The sequence below is a fragment of the Amblyraja radiata genome, chromosome 28, assembly GCF_010909765.2.
Source record: "Amblyraja radiata isolate CabotCenter1 chromosome 28, sAmbRad1.1.pri, whole genome shotgun sequence".
NCBI classification, from domain to species: domain Eukaryota; kingdom Metazoa; phylum Chordata; class Chondrichthyes; order Rajiformes; family Rajidae; genus Amblyraja; species Amblyraja radiata.
This window is the reverse complement of record NC_045983.1, coordinates 31,958,907-31,977,472: the sequence shown is the minus strand read 5'-3', so window position 1 is coordinate 31,977,472 and position 18,566 is coordinate 31,958,907. Positions and strand designations below refer to the sequence as shown.

The window sequence follows — 18,566 nt, the reverse complement described above, 5'->3', positions numbered from 1 at the left end:
ATTGTGCTACTGTGCCGCCCCAAATAGTTTCTGCAAAACAGACCAAGTCTTTGACAAGCTGGACAAGCAGCGAAACCTGGGGGCATTATCCACATGTTAAAGTTACACAGGCGGGACTTGTTCTGCCCTTCCACCACATCACATCACACACATTGACATTCCATTGCTCAAGGCACAGTCACTGTGGATGGCCTCTGTTATGTATTGTGACAGCTGCAATCAGCAGGACAATACCACGTGGAATGAGAAGCAGAGCGGCACAGTGGCGCAGCCGTAAGAAACCTCTCCCTCGCAGTGCCAGAGGCCTGGGTTTGATTCTGACCTCAGTTGCTGACTGTGTGGAGTTTGCACCTTCTCCCTGCGACCGTGTGGGTTTCCGAGTGAGCGTGCTCCGAGTTTACTCCCACATTCCAAAGACGCGCGGGCGGGTTTGTCGGTTAATTGGCACTCTGTAAATCGCCCCTTGTGTGTAGGGAGTGGATGTGAAAGTCGGATGATATAGAACTAGCGTGAACGGATGATCGACGGTCAGCGTGGACTACAACCTCTCGTTTTCCCTTCCCGGCTTTCAGTCTGAATAAGGGTCTCGGCCCGAAACGTCACCTATTCCTTTGCTGCCTGACCTGCTGGATTACTTTTTGTGTCCGTCTTCAGCGAGCCAAATATCATGTTCCTGTGCTGGATCTTTCAAAACCAGTTATACCCAAGAAGGAAATATTGTAACTGACAGTTCTGGACCAAGAACTGCAGAGCTATCGCAGTGGACCTTCTCGTGTTGTTGAATGCCTCGGAGAACTGTATTCCGATGTCTCCAGCTATCATTTTGATTGTTGGTCAGTTTTCAAATGACAATTGACTTTCCTACCGATGAACAACAATTTTCGATGACTCATAACACAAAACTTGGTTGGTTTGAAACGCGAAACACTAACCCCTCCCTACCTTCTCATCCCACTGCCATAACTTCCACAGGTCATTGATATTCAGTTCTGGATCCACATACTCCTTTCTGTAGAACGCAATGAAAGGCACCTAACCAAAGGAAATACATTTTAAAACAAAATTAAGAAAAATATTACACTATAATCTGCTACCATAAAACCACTACTACCACAAATATACAATGCTGCCCTCAACCATGGTCTTGTATACTCAGGAGTTTAGAAGGATGAGAGGATATCTTATTGAAATATATAAGATTATTAAGGATTTGGACACGCACGAAACATGTTCCCCATGTTGGGGAAGTCCAGAACAAGGGGCCACAGTTTAATAAATAAGGGGTAAGCCATTTTGAACGGAGATGAGGAAACACTTTTTCTCACAGAGAGTTGTGAATCTGTGGAAATCTCTGCCTCAGAGGGCGGTGGAGGCCGGTTCTCTGGATACTTTCAAGAGAGAGCTAGATAGGGCTCTTAAAGATAGTGGGGTCAGGGGATATGGGGAGAAGGCAGGAACGGGGTACTGATTGGGGATGATCAACCATGATCATATTGAATGGCGGTGCTGCCTCGAAGGGCCGAATGGCCTACTCCTGGACCTATTGTCTATCTTTTAAAAAGATCATAATATTTTCTAGGTGTAGGAAGGAACTGCAGATACTGGTTTAAACCTAAGATAAGTTCAAGTTCAAGTTCAAGTGAGTTTATTGTCATGTGTCCCTGTATAGGACAATGAAATTCTTGCTTTGCTTAAGCACACAGAAAATAGTAGGCATTTACTACAAAACAGATAAATGTGTCCATAAGACACAAATTGCTGGAGTAAACTCAGCGGGACAGGCAGCATCTCTGGTGAGAAGGAATGGGTGACGTTTCGGGTCGAGACCCTTCTTCTGTCTTAAGAAACGTCACCCATTCCATCTCGCCAGAGATGCTGCCTGCCCCGCTGAGTTACTCCAGCTTTTGTATGTATAACATTTTCTATGCTGGTTCAAATCATATCACAGCCAACAGTCCGTCTGTTTTTCCGTCTTTTTTAAATTTGTTAGTGTGTGTTAAAAGTTTGTGTGAATGTTCTCCGGTATGTTTTATGTGGGGGGAGGGGATGGGGATCGGGGGAAACTTTCTTTTTCAGTTTCATACCTTACCGGAGATGCAATTATTTTCCGGATCTCGTTCTCTGGTTGCTCTGCGACCTACCATCGATGGAGCTGGAGGCCTCCTCGGACTGACTTTGGGCCCCACCGTTGGGTGTGGACTTAACATCAGAGCCGATCCCTTGCCTGCGATCCCTCCAACTGCGGCCTGCTGACTTTACCATCAAGGGCTCGCAGTCTCGGGAGAGGCTAGTCGAGAAGCTCCAACGTCGCGGAAGGTTCGACCAGCCCCGACACGGGCCTCGATCGCCAGCGCGGGGGAGCTGACACGTCCCCCGATGCAGGGGCCGATCGCCCTGATGCGGAGGGCCAAAACACTGCTGGCTACGGAGTCAAGATCATCCCGTCAACGGAGGGCTCGAGGTCCCCGACCACGGGAGAGCATAGAAGGGAAGAGATTTTAACTTTTTTATCACCTTCCATCACAGTGAGGAATGTGGAGGAGTCACTGTGGTGGATGTTTATGTTACAATGTGTTTTGTGTGTTCCGTTGCTTTTTATTTGTATGACTGACTTGGCAAATGAAATTCCTCGTATGTTGCAAAACATACTTGGCAAATAAAGTATTATTGTGATTGTGATCAATGTTTTTTATGCTCTTAAACATTATCTTTAATAAACAATTGCATACAATTGTTTATCAGAATTATTAATCAACTTTGGGTTATTTAGTCAAACAGTAGAAAGCAGAAATACCTCAAAGTGCTGGTTCCTCATAAAATTGAGAGCTTCTTTTATCTTCTGGATAGTTGCCGGACCTTTTCGACTGAAGTTGCTGATTCCCTGCCCACGTTCCAGGTATTCAGAACTCTCCTATGACAGTAACGTCAGATGTTTGGATGTCAAGAACTTACTCCCAAAAGCAAACCATATTCATCTAGCAAACTGACCTTGCAGCAAAAGTCAGGGCAGCTTAATATTTCTTCAGACAATGATATCTTCAGTAGTTTGTTTAAACATATAAGAACAGAGGCAGTACAATTTAGTTCTTCCATACCTAGGAATTAATAAAATACTTCTGCGTTCGATATAAAAAGATCCTCAGGTGCTGGAATTTTGCAAGGAACACAAAGTGCTGGAGTAACTCAGCGGGTCAGGCAGCATCTCTGGAGGACATGGATAGGTGACGCATCAGGTTGGGACCCTTCGAGACTGTTGAAGGGTCTCCAGTGTGAAGAAGGGTGCCGACTCAAAACATCTCCCATCCACGTCCCCTGGAGATGCTCCCTGACCCACTAAGTTACTCCAGCACTTTGTGTGTCCAGTTTCTGAATTTGGGTTTCTCCGGAAACCAGCTCAATAAAAATGAATTGTGCAAAATAGAATGTCTCAAACTAACCTCTGGCGACTTCAACCGCAGTGCTTGCTTAGAGGGCAGAGGGAGAATCGCCACAACTCATGCAGACTGACAAATCTATGTCAGGAAAACTAATTGAATCCCAGATGGTCAAGTTGGAAAAGACCATCTCCTCACTCGTATTCCTCCATTCTTTTCCCATAGCCACGCATAGATTTCACTGCGTTCATTAAAACACAGTGCTGCCTTTATTTTCTAAATATTAGCTGGGTCTTTTCAGCTTAAGTTGCTAATACCCTGGCCGTGTTCCTGGTATTTAGAGCTTTCCTGTCATCTTAAATCTTTCCATCACAGATGCTGCCAAAAACAGGTTGTGGAAGCAGTGATTTTCCAGCAAATGTTCCACTCTTCCTTTCAGCAGTGCATTCAGATCATAATTTAATTTGTATGCAAAAGTGTGTCCTCATCCTGCATCTGGTTGGAATACCATAATCTACATCTCACGATTAATGACGCGCTGCCAGTATTGCCAGGAGTACTGACGCTCCTCAACTGCGGTATTATTCTAGTACATTTCCACCACACACTCGCTCCAAGATCTTGACATTCTTCATCAAGAATGGTGCCCAGCAATGGGAATGATAATCAGATGGAGGATTAAGCAACAATTCACAGCAATGTAGCATTATCCTTTTTGGGTAGGTAGTCCAAGTACATCTCTATTAATTCTTGCATACTTTAACCGTAACGATTTGGGCTTGTATTCACTGGAATTTAGAAGGATGAGAGGGAATCTTATTGAAACGTATAAATTTTAAAAGGACTGGACAAGCTAGATGCAGGAAAAATGTTCCCAATGTTGGGGGTAGTTCAGAACCAGGGCCACAGTCTAAGAATAAATGGGAGGCCATTTCAAACAGATGAGAAAAAACATTTTCACCCAGAGAGTTGTGAAATTCTCTGCCACAGAAGGCAGTAGAGGCCAATTGAATGGATGAATATAAAAGAGAGTTAGATAGAGCTCCAGGGGCGAGCGGAATCAAGGGATATGGGGAGTAAGCAGGCATGGGTTACTGATTGTGGATGATCAGCCATGATCACAATGAATGGCGGTGCAGGCTCAAAGGGTCAAACGTCCTCCTCCTGCACCTATTTTCTATGTTTCTATGTTCAATTTTTATATACCTCCATCAACCTTTGTACTGAAGGCTAAAATGGAGGGTCAGATGCAGAGACAGTAATATGCATTCACTGGAGTAGAAGGATACTCAAACGTTTATTCCGGGATCTAGGTGGCTTCTGGTACATGGATTTAGGGTCATCGGGAATCATAAAGCATGGTAGCTGGCCTTTTGGCCCAACCATGTCGAGCAAGACTCTCCATCTACGTTAGTCCCACCTGCCCCTACCTACTGGTGTAGCTGGGATATGTTGGTCGGTGTGGGCGAGTTGGGCCGAAGGACCCGTTTCCACACTGCATCACTCTTTGACTCTTTTCTCCATCCCATCCCTTTCTTGCCGAAGACTTTGCATTGGGAAGACAGTTGGTTGGAAATAGAGACAATGGCGGCCCAACAAATGGAAATTCTGCCGGCACTTCCAATCTGAGGAGTTTTTCCAATGCAAGTGCCATTTTAAGTTGGCTGTTTAGGGCATTGATTTAAAAAAAAATTCTATTGGAAGTGAAGCAAAAGAAAGCCATTGCAAGTCAAGCAGGAATCCTGAGCTCTTTGTGACTTCAGATATTTCAATTTAACTTTGTAAGAACAGAGGCCTGGAACGCATTCCTGCTTTCACTTTCTTCACCCGGGAATGGAGATCCCAAGTCCTTCCACTGAAACGCCAGTATAGGTCCACCACCGATTTTCCGGCACCCTTGGTTCCAGGCGCACTGTGGAATCTCCGTTATGCTGAACCAACAGAGGTCATGGCCTCCGAGAGGAGTCCATTGGTACCGGAACATTCCGCCTAGGCTGCCGACAGACCGGCCCGCTAAGTTGGCCTCGGCAATCGGCTGTGGGAACGGATCTGCCGGCTCCGGCGTTCCAGAGCCTTGGCCACTGGGGGGTGGGAATTCGACCCGCGGAAGTCCCGAAGAGGTTGAGATTAGCCACCTCACCGACCGGCCTAGGTACCACAGTTTCGGGGGGGGGGGGGTTGAACATCCACGGGGGGCGCAGGGATTCCAAGTGCGCTCTCGTAAATGTTATCCGGATTAAACGAGGTGCGGGACCACCAGTTGCCAGAAAATCGGCGATGGACCTGTATACGGCATGAATCTATCTTCAGTGTACTTTAGGGAGCGGAAACCTGACCTACAACCAACTCGGAACTTGTTATGTTCACAGCATTCTCAGCGACTTTAATTAAATTCCAAAATATAGTTAAAATAAACTGCTGGCACCAAAACGACTACTCTGAGCATATTTTAGAAAACAGATTTTAAACAGTGGGTGTCAGAAGTTATAGGGAGAAGGGATAGGATGAGCCATGATTGAATGGCGGAGTAGACTTGATGGGCCGATTGGCCTAATTCTGCTCCTCTCACATATGATGTTACGAAAATAGATCTGGTCCCAACCTGCAATGAAATGCTGGGCGTTGAGAAGGCATTTCTGTAAATCCACTCGGACTCTTCCTCCAGTTCGTCATCTTCACAGGGTTTGACTGGAATGCCACGAAGCTGTTGAAAGAGAATTTCATTTTTGACCACCGTAGGCATTTGGTTTTATTAGCCGATGTCAAATATTAGGCGGATGAAATACAATCGGTGGGGCAACAATTTGCTTGGGGGCTCATCGGTTGAGCTTCTGCCTCACAGCGCCTGGAACCCCAGTTCCATCCTGATTATAGGTAGTATCTGTAAGGAGTTTGTACGTTCTCCCTGTGACCTGCGTGGGTTTACTCCGGGAAGCTCCGGTTTCCCCCCACATTCCACAGACATACAGGTTTGTAAGCTAATTGGCTTGGTATAAATGTCAATTGTCCCTAGCTTGTTTGGAACTAGTGCTAGTGTGCGGGGATCACTGGTGGGCCGAAGGGCCAGTTTCTGTGCAGCATCTTTAGACTTAACTAAAATTATATGCAACAAAATTCAAACGAATCCTGGGAAACTATTATCAGAAATCTTAAAGATTGCATTTATTGATCATCTCCTTTCGCTCTGTATGCCGGTGATAGGTCTTCTGCAGTGATGTTAGGTAGAAAATTCACTCAAACTGATGCAGCAAGGTATAAAAAAGGATGCTGTAATTCTAAGCAGGTTGCTTAGATGTTGCCTTTGCCCACCCATCATTTTGGGGTGGCACGGTGGCACAGCGGTAGAGCTGCTGCCTTACAGCGCCAGAGACTCGGGTTCAATCCTGACCACGGGTGCTGACTGCACGGAGTTTGTACGTTCTCCCTGTGGCCGCATAGGTTTTCTCCAGGTGCTCCGGTTTCCTCCCACACTCCAAAAGACATACAGGCTTGTAGGTTTAAGAAAGAACTGCAGATGCAGGAAAAATCAAAGATAGACGAAAATGCTGGAGGAACTCAGCGGGTGAGGCAGCATCTATGGAGAGAAGGAATAGGCGTCGTTTCGGGTCGAGATCCTTCTTTAGTCTGAAGAAGAGTCTCGACACGAAACGTCGCCAATTCCTCCTCTCCATAGATGCTGCCTCACCCGCTGAGTTCCTCCAGCATTTTGTGTCTACACACCTCTCATTCCCAGGTTTCTCCCCCTTAATGCAATCAGTATAAAGATGAGCCCCGACCTGATGCACGGGCCTGTCCATACCCTTCCCAGGTGCCGCCTGTCCCGCTGAATTACTCCGGCACTTTGTGCTTCTTACACGAGACGACACTGACCTGGAATCTCTCGGGCATGTCTGTGACTCTGATCTCGTTGTCCTGGTCTGTGAGGTGGCTGCTCTCCAGCTCACTGGGCTCATAGATCTCAAAGATGCTGCGCCGGCTGACACGTTTCTTGGCGGTCTTCTTTGGGCGAACCCTGGTTTCGCCTTCACCCAATTCCTCATCTTCAAACTCGTATTCCTCCTCCATCTCCTCATCGTATTCATTGTACTTCTCAAATTCGTCGTAATCAAAATCCACTCCGAAGATCTCCTGGGCTTCTTGAAGAGCACTGCGAATAAAATCAACATCAATTACACTGGTGCAGAGAGCAGTTTAAAAACCCAGCTGGATAAAACACACACCTGTCCCCGATTTTACTCTCGAGATACAGCACAGAAACAGGCCCTTCGGACCACCGAGTCTGCACCGACCAGCAATCCCCGTACAATAGACAATAGGTGCAGGAGTAGGCCATTCGGCCCTTCGAGCCAGCACCGCCATTCAATGTGATCATGGCTGATCATCCCCACTCAGTACCCCGTTCCTGCCTTTTCCCCATATCCCCTGACTCCGCTATCTTTAAGAGCCCTATCTAGCTCTCTCTTGAAAGTATCCAGAGAACCTGCCTCCACCGCCCTCTGAGGTAGAGAATTCCACAGACTCACAACTCTCTGTGAGAAGAAGTGTTTCCTCGTCTCCATTCTAAATGGCTTACCCCTTATTCTTAAAATAAGGGGTAAGTACTCGCACCATCCTACACACACTAGGGACGATTTACAATTTTTACCGAAGCCAATTTGGAGAGTGGGAGGAAACCAGAGCTCCTGAAGAAAATCCACACGGCCACAGGGAGAACGTACAAACTCTGTACAGACAGCAGCCGTAGTCAGAATCGATCCCGAGTCTCTGGTGCTGTGAGGCAGCAACTCGATCGCTGCGCCACCATGCTGCTTTGTCATATCGACAACTTGTCATGTTGTAATATGACAAAGATTAAGAAACATTTAGACAGGTACATGGATAGGACAGGTTTCGAGGGATACATGCCAAACGTAGGCAGGTGGGACTAGTGTAGAAGGGACATGTTGGTCGATGTGAGCACGTTGGGCCGAAGGGCCCGTTTCCGTGCTGTAAGACTCTATCTATGATAATCTAACATGGAAGGTCTTGCTGTATCTTTAAAGTAAGGTCGAAAATGCTTTCTTCATGTTTTCTTCTTTATACAGGACAGTTTGTGTTGGGCAGCTTGTGTTAATTTTCTACAGCAGAATATTACTCACGCGTCAGTGTACCCGGGGAACTTCCTCTTCCATTTTGGCTTCTTAAGTGGTTGCCCGTCATCATCAACAATGAAGTCATCGATATCTACGATAAATGAACAATCAATTAAAAGGCAATTGAAATTCTGTTCCTTAATTCTCTTAAATCAGAATGATGTAGGCGTACAGTAATGAAACAAACTCTTCACTCACTGAGTCCACACTAACCATCAAGCACCCATTTACATCACTCCTACATTAATCCCATTTTCCTATTCCCCAATTCCATGTTACAGAAAGGATGTTGTCGTCGGTACAGGGTGCAGAGAGGATGTAGCCGGGACTCGAGGGTCTGAGGTATAGGGAGAGGATGTGCAGGCTGGGAGGGCTGGAAGATGCGTTTCCCAGGGAGGTGTATGATATTATGAGAGGAACAGATTGGGTAGACGCACAGAGTCTCTTGCCCAGAGTAGGGGAATTGAGAACCAGAGAACATAGGTTTAAGGGGGGTGGGATATTTAATCGGAATCTGAAGAGTAATGTTTGCACACAAAGGGTGGTGGGTGCATGGAACGAGCTGCCAGAGGAGGTAGTTGAGGCAGGGACTATTGCAATTTTTAAGAAACAATTAGACAGGTACATGGATAGGGCAGGTTTGGAGGGATATAGGTCAAACGCAGGCAGGTGGGATTAGAGTAGATGGGATATGTTGGTCGGTATGGGCACGTTGGGCCGCAGGGCCTGTTTCCACACTGTATCACTCTATGACCCAATGACTTTAATACCCCATCAATGTCCCTCAGATTCCACCTGGACACTAGGTAGTGTTTAGAGATCAGTTGGGTATAACTCAGCGTGTAATTTGCCAATGCAGACAGCACTGCGACTGTGCTATATATTTTTGCAAAGGTTCTGCAGAATGGCATCAAGCTGACAGGTAATCATAGCAGTGTGACCTGCTGACTAAGGAGATGTTAATTCAATAAAAAATACGGTATTGTGGCAGCTGCTGCCTCACATCACCAGAGACCCAGGCTTGATACTACCACTTGGGTGCTATCTGCGTGGAGTTTGCACGTTCCCCCTGTGATTGCACGGGTTTCCTCCCACGTCTCAAAGCTGTGCGGGTCTGTAGGATAGTCGGCCTCTAAGTTGCCCCAGTGCTTAGGGATTGGATGTGAAAGTGGGATAACATAGAACTCAGGGTGGTACGGTGGCGCAGCGGTAAAGCTGTTGCCTTACGGTGCTTGCAGCGCCGGAGAACTGGGTTAAATCCTGACTACGGGTGCTGTCTTGTTTGTATGTTCTCCCCGTGACCTGCGTGAGTTTCCCCTGAGATCTTCGGTTTCCTCCCACACACCAAAGACTTGCAGATTTGTAGGTTAATTGGGTTGGTATAAATGTAAAATTGTCCCTAGCGTGTGTAGGGTAGTGTTAGTGCGCTGGGATCGCCGGTCGGTGCGGACTCGCTGGGCCGAGGGGCCTGTTTCCGTGCTGTCTCTCTAAACTACAATAAACTAAACTAGTGTGAATGGGTAATCGATGGTTGGACTCGGTGGGCCAGAGGTTGTTTCCATGCTGTATGTCTAAACAAAACTAAACTATGAATAACTACATATCAACAGCATCTAACTTGTATCCAGGAAACAATGACAGTGGGAATTGTAAAGGGAGGTGGGGAGGTGAAGATTAAAGGGCCTGTCCCACTTAAGCGATTTTTTCGGCGACTTGCCGGCACCCGTCAAAGTCTTCGAAAATTTTCAACGTGTTGAAAATCCAGCGGCCACCAGGAAAAGGTACGACTCTTTGGGTGACTACTCACCACCAAACAGGCGTCACCCCGCGATAACGCGGGGTGACGCCTGTTTGGTGGTGAGTAGTCGCCCAAAGAGTCGCACCTTTTTCTGGTGGCCGCTGGATTTTCAACATGTTGAACATTTTCGAAGACCTGCTGCGACTACGACGGGTTCCGGCAAGTCGCCGAAAAAAATTGCGTGAGTTGGACTGACCCTTTAAGTTTCTCGAGTTATGAAACACAAGTGTAACGTCTTAGACATTGCAACATTGCAGCAAGCATTTGGGCTCAAGCCTTCTGCTTTAGTGGCGACTCCTGCAGGTTCTCCCACCTCATTCGATCCAATCTTATAACAATCTATGATAGTAGCAAAGAATATAATCTAAATTTTGTTATATTGTGATTTCAATTTCTGTATTAAATGGGGTACGATAGTCAGAGAGAGTGCTCTCTTCCAAACAGAAAACAATTGATTGTACGTCAATTAAGGAGGAGTTTAGCAATGAGGCTATTTTGCTTCCTCACATCCAGGGGCACTGCCCCGAGAGTACCTGATTCCTCATCCTCTTCCTCCTCTATTTCCTCAGGGGCCACCACGGGTACTTCCACCTGCTCTCCTTCCTCCCCTTCATACTCGGGGAAAAGTTCATCGGCAATCGCCTCCTTCTCGTGTCCTTTCTTGGCCGTTTCTTCCTCCTCCTCGTCTTCATCGTCAGATACCTTCTTCACACGTCGGAATTTTTGCTGCTGATGAACGGTTATTCACACAATTAAAACGATTGAATATCTGTTCTGACCAAACTAACTGAACAATTGGGAACCACATTCTGCACCCCAAGAACCATATTCTGCACCCGTTATCTTCTCCTATGCTTTATCTGATCTGTTTGGATAGCATGCAAAACAAAGATTTTCACTTAATCATAAACTAAAAACTAAACCTATAAACTAAGTCTGAGGAAGGGTCTCATAGAAACATAGAAAATAGGTGCAGGAGTAGGCCATTTGGCCCTTCGAGCCTGCACCACCATTCAATAAGATCATGGCTGATCATCCAACTCAGTATCCTGTACCTGCCTTCTCTCCATACCCCCTGATACATTTAGCCACAAGGGCCACATCTAACCCTCTTAAATATAGCCAATGAGCTGGCCTCAACCCGAGGCGTCGCCAATTCCTTCTCTCCATGGATGCTGCCTCACCCACTGAGTTGCTCCAGCATTTTGTGTCTGCCTTCAATGTCAACACAGCTTTAAACCACAGATGGGCTGTACTGAGGATGCTGTCAGGCAAAGCAACTGGGTGAAAGGATTGACTTCCGTCTTGAAAGCCGCTTATAATAAAACATTTAAAAAAAAGATCTGTTTAAGAAGGAACTGTAGATGCTGGAAAATTGAAGGTAGGCAAAAATGCTGGAGAAACTCAGCGGGTGAGGCAGCATCTATGGAGCGAAGGAAATAGGCAACGTTTCGGGTCGAGACCCTTCTTCAGACTTCAACGCTTCCCGCCCCCCAACCATCACATCAGTCTGAAGAAGGGTTTCGGCCCGAAACGTTGCCTATTTCCTTCGCTCCATAGATGCTGCCTCACCCGCTGAGTTTCTCCAGCATTTTTGCCTACCTTAAAAAAGACCTGTTTATTTTTGTACTAAGGGGCTATTCTGAAGACGCTTACTTTTAGTACAACTGACACTCAAGATAAGAAGAATGCTTAAAGATCACAATTGTCCTGAAGAAAATCTCGTAGTTGCACCTTCTTTTGTCATCGCTCCAAGTGTAGTGCTTCAGTAAATTAGATTCTTAAAAAACCACCTGAATGGATTCTACACAAGACATCTCACACCTTTGGTCAAAGGTCATTAGGAGGACAAAAATACCAGGAATGTTGAGAAAGGTGTCCGACAGAGATGTTGCCTGACCCACTGATTTACTCCAGGACGTTGTAATTATTTCTCAAGATTCCAGCATCTGTAGTTCCTTGTATCTACAACACATCAACATTGTAAACACAAGGATCCCACTGGCTTTTGATCTTCTCAACTTATCTTGCCACCGTAACTAATTTGTGTGCTGCTCTTCATTATCAATACACAGCTTAATTATCTCATTCTTCTTATCAATGACATTTCCAACATAAAATATGTTACTATCCTCCTAACTGCGAACAGCATTTATGTTTCTTGACTTCATCATACTCTAAACTGCTGGTACATCCAAATTCAGGAAATATGATGCAATGATTCTAATATTGACTCCCGGAGAACACTACTGTTTACATTCTTTGCAGAACAACAACTAACCAGTCGCCACTACTCTGCTTTCTGTCCTGCAGACAATGTGACCCCATGGGCTATAATGTTGTCAACAAGTCGATCACGTGAAGACACGCCAAACGACCTTCGGAAGTTTGGTTCAGCTTCATCAAACCTCTCCTTAAATCAAAGATCTGATTAATACAATTATGGCTCAAGCAATTACCTGGAGCTGTTAACCACACGAGGGGCGAGGGAGTTGAAGAGTTATCTTTCTAGTTTCTAAACGGATACTTTTCCTTTTACCAATTGTGTTGAGAGGTGCATTTGGCCATGTAGGCATAACTACATCATTAGGCAGAGAGTGGTGAATCTCTGGAACTCCCTGCCACAGAGGGTAGTCGAGGCCAGTTCATTGGCTATATTTAAGAGGGAGTTAGATGTGGCCCTTGTGGCTAAGGGGATCAGAGGGTATGGAGAGAAGGCAGGTACGGGATACTGAGTTGGATGATCAGCCATGATCATATTGAATGGCGGTGCAGGCTCGAAGGGCCGAATGGCCTACTCCTGCACCTAATTTCTATGTTTCTATTACTGCAGGATACGGATCATGTGCAGACAGAGATGAGTTCAACTTGGCATTATGTTCAGCCTGGATATTGCAAGTCCAAGAGTCTGTTCCATGTGCTGTACTGCTCTATGTTCTATCCACGTGGGAAATATGTGCAGAGCCAGATGGCCATGTGCAAATCTCTTATACAGGCCCACCATCGATTTTCTGGCACCCTTAGTTCCAGGGCCTTCCTGGATTATCCGTTTTGCCGGACCAACAGAGGTCACGGCCTCCGAGAGGAGTCCAACAGTACTGGAATGGTCCACCTAGGCCGCCGAGAGACCGGTCCACAAAGTCGGCCTCGAAAGTCGGCTATGGGAACGGATCTGCCAGAGTACCAGAACCCTGGACGCAGGGGGAAAAACCCACCCGCCAATCGGACAGGGAAGTCTGGATGATGTCGAGATCGGCCTCCTCACCCGGCCTGGGCGCCACATTTTCGGGGGGAATTTCAAGTGCGCTCTCGTAATTTTGTCCGAATTAAAGGAGACGCAAGTTCCCAGAAAATCGGTGGCGGGCCTGTATATCAATTTATTTATTTGTTTATCTGAAGAGTTTTTTTTCGTATAAAGGCCGCAAGTACCGTTCAAATTTTCAGAGGCAAGCAGTCACCACCATGAAAGACGCTGAACCGACTGAATTTTCTGCCTGTAAATGTGAGTGATTGTGTGAAGGCTGTCCTGTGCAGCGTATTCAAGGCTAATTGATTAGTTGGCGTTGGAAAGCAGGCAGATAAGAGGACGCTGAAATGAAAATTGTCCACACAGAACATCTGAATCCAAGCTGAATCTGCAGGAAACCGGACGTGGGAACAGCTGAACAGAAGACGGACAATAGGCAGCTGCAGAGCGGCACAACAGTGTGGCCTCCCTCCAGAGTTTTATGGCATGACGATACTTAAAGCCCATTGAGTTCATGCTTAAACTATACACACCGCCCCGCTTACCCCAATCTTTTACTTTACACTTACACTAGCTCCAGAATCTCACATTTCATTTACAGTACGTCATTGACAAGGCTCTCACAATTTTAATTCATTTGATCTCCCAAATTCTAGCCTCTTAATCAACTCCTAAATGTAATTGCTTCACCACTGGCAGACTTGTGTTCAGCTGCCAAGATCCTCAGTTCTGGAATAACTTGCTTAAGTTTATCCACCGCCATGACCCTATTCCCGTATCGCACAAGATATTCTGTGATCAATGTTTTAATGATCTCCTTTTGGAGTTCAGTCTTAAATTTTAGAACATAGAATAATAGTGCAGTGCAGGAACAGCCCCTCAGCCCACAATGTTTGTGCTGAATGTGATACCAAGCTAAACTGATCTTATCTGCCTGCACATGATCCATAACCCTCTGTTGTCTGCGCTTCTTCCATGTCCCCTAATTTGAGGAAGGAAATTCTTGCTATTGAGGGAGTGCAAGGTTAATTCCCGGAATGGCGGGACTGTCATATGCTGAGAGAATGGAGCGGCTGGGCTTGTACACTCTGGAGTTTAGAAGGATGAGAGGATATCTTATTGAAACATATAAGATTATTAAGGGTATGGACACGCTAGAGGCAGGAAACATGTTCCCGATGTTGGGGGAGTCCAGAACCAGGGGCCACAGTTTAAGAATAAGGGGTATGCCACTTAGAACGGAGACGAGGAAACACTTTTCCACTCAGAGAGTTGTGAGTCTGTGGAATTCTCTGCCTCAGAGGGCGGTGGAGGCTGGTTCTCTGGATACTTTCAAGAGAGAGCTAGATAGGGCTCTTAAAGAAAGCTGAGTCAGGGGATATGGGGAGAAGGCAGGAATGGAGTACTGATTGGGGATGATCAGCCATGATCACATTGAATGGCGGTGCTGGCTTGAAGGGCCGAAAGGCCTCCTCCTGCACCTATTGTCTAATACTCTAGGTGTGGCTTCACCGATGTCTTGTATAACTGTAACGGGGTTCCAACTCAAAGGAAGACACAAAATCCTGGAGTAACTCAGTGGGACAGGCAGCATCGCTGGAAAGAAGGAATGTGTGACGTTTCAGGTCGAGACCCTTCTTCAGACCTCCAACTCAATGCCTGACCGATAAAGGAAAGTGTGGCAAGTGCCACTCTCGGTAAATTATGCGTTGTAAGGTCATAAGTGACAGGAGCAGAATTAGGCCATTCGACCCATCAAGTCTACTCCGCCATTCAATCATGGCTGATCTGACTCTCCCTCCTAACCCCATTCTCCTGCCTTCTCCCCATAACCCCTGACACCCGTACTAATCATGGAATTGTATATGGAAGTGCAGGGAATAGAGGGATATGGATCGTGTACAGGCAGATGAGATCAGTTTAACTAGGCACCACGTTCGGCACAAACATTGCGAGCCAAAAACATTGTGGGTTCATATGCCGTACCGTTCTACCTTCTTTAATTCCCACTTTTGAATTATTAAAGCTACCAGAGCAAAATAATAAGTTTACCCGTTTGACTTTGACACCCAGGTTTTCCTCAATGAGGTCAAAATCATCATCTTCCAGCCTGTCGTCGTAAGCTGCACAGAGCAAGAGAACAAATAACACCATTAATGCACAATGCACATTTTGTTAAGTAGGGACTAGAGACCGAAATTAGCTACTGATTGGCTACAATCTCGCATATTTACATGCAAATGTTCATTAATATGCACTGTCCCTGTAAACAAATTATTATATTATTATTATTAAAATGTCTCTAAGGTTCAGATAGCAAAACAGTTATTTCAACACAAGAATCACTGACATCTTGTTGGGCATTATCACTCTCCATTAAATTCCCTCGAGAAACCTCCAGGGATGTTGACTGCTTCCTCTATTACAAAGTAATATATTCAATAAATATGTTTTCATAAGTTCATAAGTGATGGGAGCAGAATTAGGCCATTCGGCCCATCAAGTCTACTCTGCCATTCAATCATGGCTGATCTATCTCTCCCTCAACCCCATTCTCCTGCCTTTTCCCCATAATCCCTGACACACATACTAATCAAGAATCTATCTATTTCTGCCTTAAAAATATCCATTGACTTGGCCTCCATCGTCTTCTGTGGCAATGAATTCCACAGATTCACCACCCTCTAACTAAATAAATTCCTCCTCATCTTCCTAAAGGAACATCCTTTAATTCTGTGGCTATGACCTCTGGTCCCAGACTCTCCCACTAGTGGAAACATCCTCTCCACATCCACTCTATCCAGGCCTTTCACTATTCGGTAAGTTTCAATGAGGTCCCTCCCTCTCATCCTTCTAATCTCCAGCTAGTACAGGCCCAGTGTCATCAAACGCTCATCATATGTTATTAACCCACTGCCTGGGATCATTCCCGTCAACCTCCTCTGGACCCTCTCCAGCGCCAGAATATCCGTCCTCAGATGTGGGGCCCAAAATTGCTCACAATTCTCCACATGCAGTCTGATTAGTGCCTTGAGATCCTTTGAGAAATGTTTCAAAGGAAGACGCAGAACACATTATAAAAAACCTTTAAATTCTCCATCATGCGGTGTGAACTTTGGTCCAAATATCTGTAACGGCTGAAAGAATGTTTCAACGTCTTACAGCCCAATTATCTAAAGAGTCAAGTGTGTTTTATTATCATATGTCTCGCAAGGAAACCACTGAATTCTTACTTGCATTGACACGTGTATGTAAACACAGTAGATACCAAAATAAACAATGAAAAGTTCAATGTAAAAAAGGCAATAAAAAGTGATTGATATCAGTACTGACTTCCGAGATGACGCCCAACCCAGGTGACTATTTGCGTGCTGGCCACAGAAGCAGATTTACAATCACGTATTACAATCGCTCCACGCTCTTAAATCTCAACCCCTACCGCAACATTTTTATACACTGTAAATGTCTCGATTGTAATTATACGTTGTCTTTCCGCTGACTGGTTAGCACGCAACTCCTTCTTCATTCGAGTCCATCTTCCATGTTACAAATGTTGACCTCGCTGTCATCGTCCGTCCTGAAAAGGACGCAAGCTTCCGGCGACCATCAGCGGGAGCCATCACTTGTCGCTATAGATGGTGGCGGTAGCAGAATTAGCTCGGGATACTTCCAGTTTCCAGCCCTGCGACGTGGACGCTTCTGCACGCGACAAAGGCTTTTCACTGTACCTCGGTACACGTGACTATAAACTGAACCGGAACCGACTTTCGCAAAAAGATCAATATTAAAAACAGCAATAAAATGTTAAATATTAACACTGACTTTTGCGTTTCCTTTTCTTTGCGATGGAGTCTGCACCACCAGATCCTTCACTGCCAGCATCTCCCTCCTCCTCTTCCTCCTCATCATCCTCCACGTCATCATTAATGAAGTCCTTCAAATTTCCCTGTTCGTCTTGGTCATCTGCATTTTCATCTTCTTCTTCCTCTTCCTCTGTGGGTGGGGGGAAGGGGGAGAAAAAAAAATTAAACCTTTTCCAAATGAGCTTTAGATATCCACGATAGGGGCTCAGTGGTAGAGTTGCTGTCTCACAGCACCAGAGACCCAGGTTCGATCCCGACTAGAGGTGCCGTCTCTAAAGAGTTTGGTATATTCTCCCTGTGACTACATGGGTTTTCTCCAGGTGCTCCGGTTTCCTCCCACACGCCAAAGACTTGCAGGTTTGTAGATTAATTGGCCTCTTGTAAATTGTTCCTAGTGTGTAGGATAGTGCTAGTGTACGGGTGATCGCTGGTCAGCGAGGAATCGGTGGGCCGAAGGGGCCCGTTTCCACGCTGTATCACTAAAACTAAAACCGATTAACATTGCTGCTATAACTACCCAACCAAGCCAAATAAACACTGTGTGCTAGACACAAATTGCTGGAGTAACTCAGCGGGACAGGCAACATCTCTGGAGAGAAGGAATGGGTCACCTTTCGGGTCGAGACTCTCCTTCAGACTAGCATCTGCAGTTCCTTCCTAAACATCGTGTGCCTATCATTAACTTGCTTGCTTTACTGTTTTTGAAAAATTGTACAGCATGGAACGGGCGATGGTGTCTGCACGAACCACCATGCCAATTTTAACTTTATGTCTGGCCAAAGTGGTCTATATTCCCCAATCCCCAGCCTATTTAAATGTCCCTTGAATCCCTATGCCCATTGTTTTGGCTAGAAAGGTTTATCTTGCATTGGTACAAGAAAGGGGTAGTTAACTTTAGTAGCATGGTGCCACGACAACAACATGAAGAATGGTCCCGACCCGAAACCTCTTCTCTCCATTACCATCAGAGATGTGCTCTGAAGTTCCTCCAGCACTTTAGTTCTGCTCAATATTCCTGCACCTGCAGTTTCTTGCGAGTCTGAAGGGTCCCAACCCAAAACATTGCCAGACTATCCCCCCTTATAGATACTGGCCTACCCCTGCACCTATTGTCTACTGTCTATTGTAGGGGAAATATGAATTTAAGTGAGC

General features: G+C 45.8%; 1 protein-coding gene across 1 annotated transcript in view; it reads right to left on the bottom strand.

Moving 5' to 3' along the window:
• supt6h (SPT6 homolog, histone chaperone and transcription elongation factor) overlaps positions 1-18,566 on the bottom strand; it is a 92,225-nt gene that overhangs the window by 67,942 nt on the left and 5,717 nt on the right. The window contains exons 3-10 of the mRNA XM_033046402.1: positions 17,374-17,544; positions 15,604-15,674; positions 10,838-11,033; positions 8,513-8,597; positions 7,245-7,521; positions 5,977-6,078; positions 2,795-2,911; positions 943-1,032 (exon numbers count right to left, since the gene is read on the bottom strand). Coding sequence (XP_032902293.1) covers positions 943-1,032; positions 2,795-2,911; positions 5,977-6,078; positions 7,245-7,521; positions 8,513-8,597; positions 10,838-11,033; positions 15,604-15,674; positions 17,374-17,544 — 1,109 coding nt within the window. The remainder of the gene's footprint in view (positions 1-942; positions 1,033-2,794; positions 2,912-5,976; positions 6,079-7,244; positions 7,522-8,512; positions 8,598-10,837; positions 11,034-15,603; positions 15,675-17,373; positions 17,545-18,566) is intronic.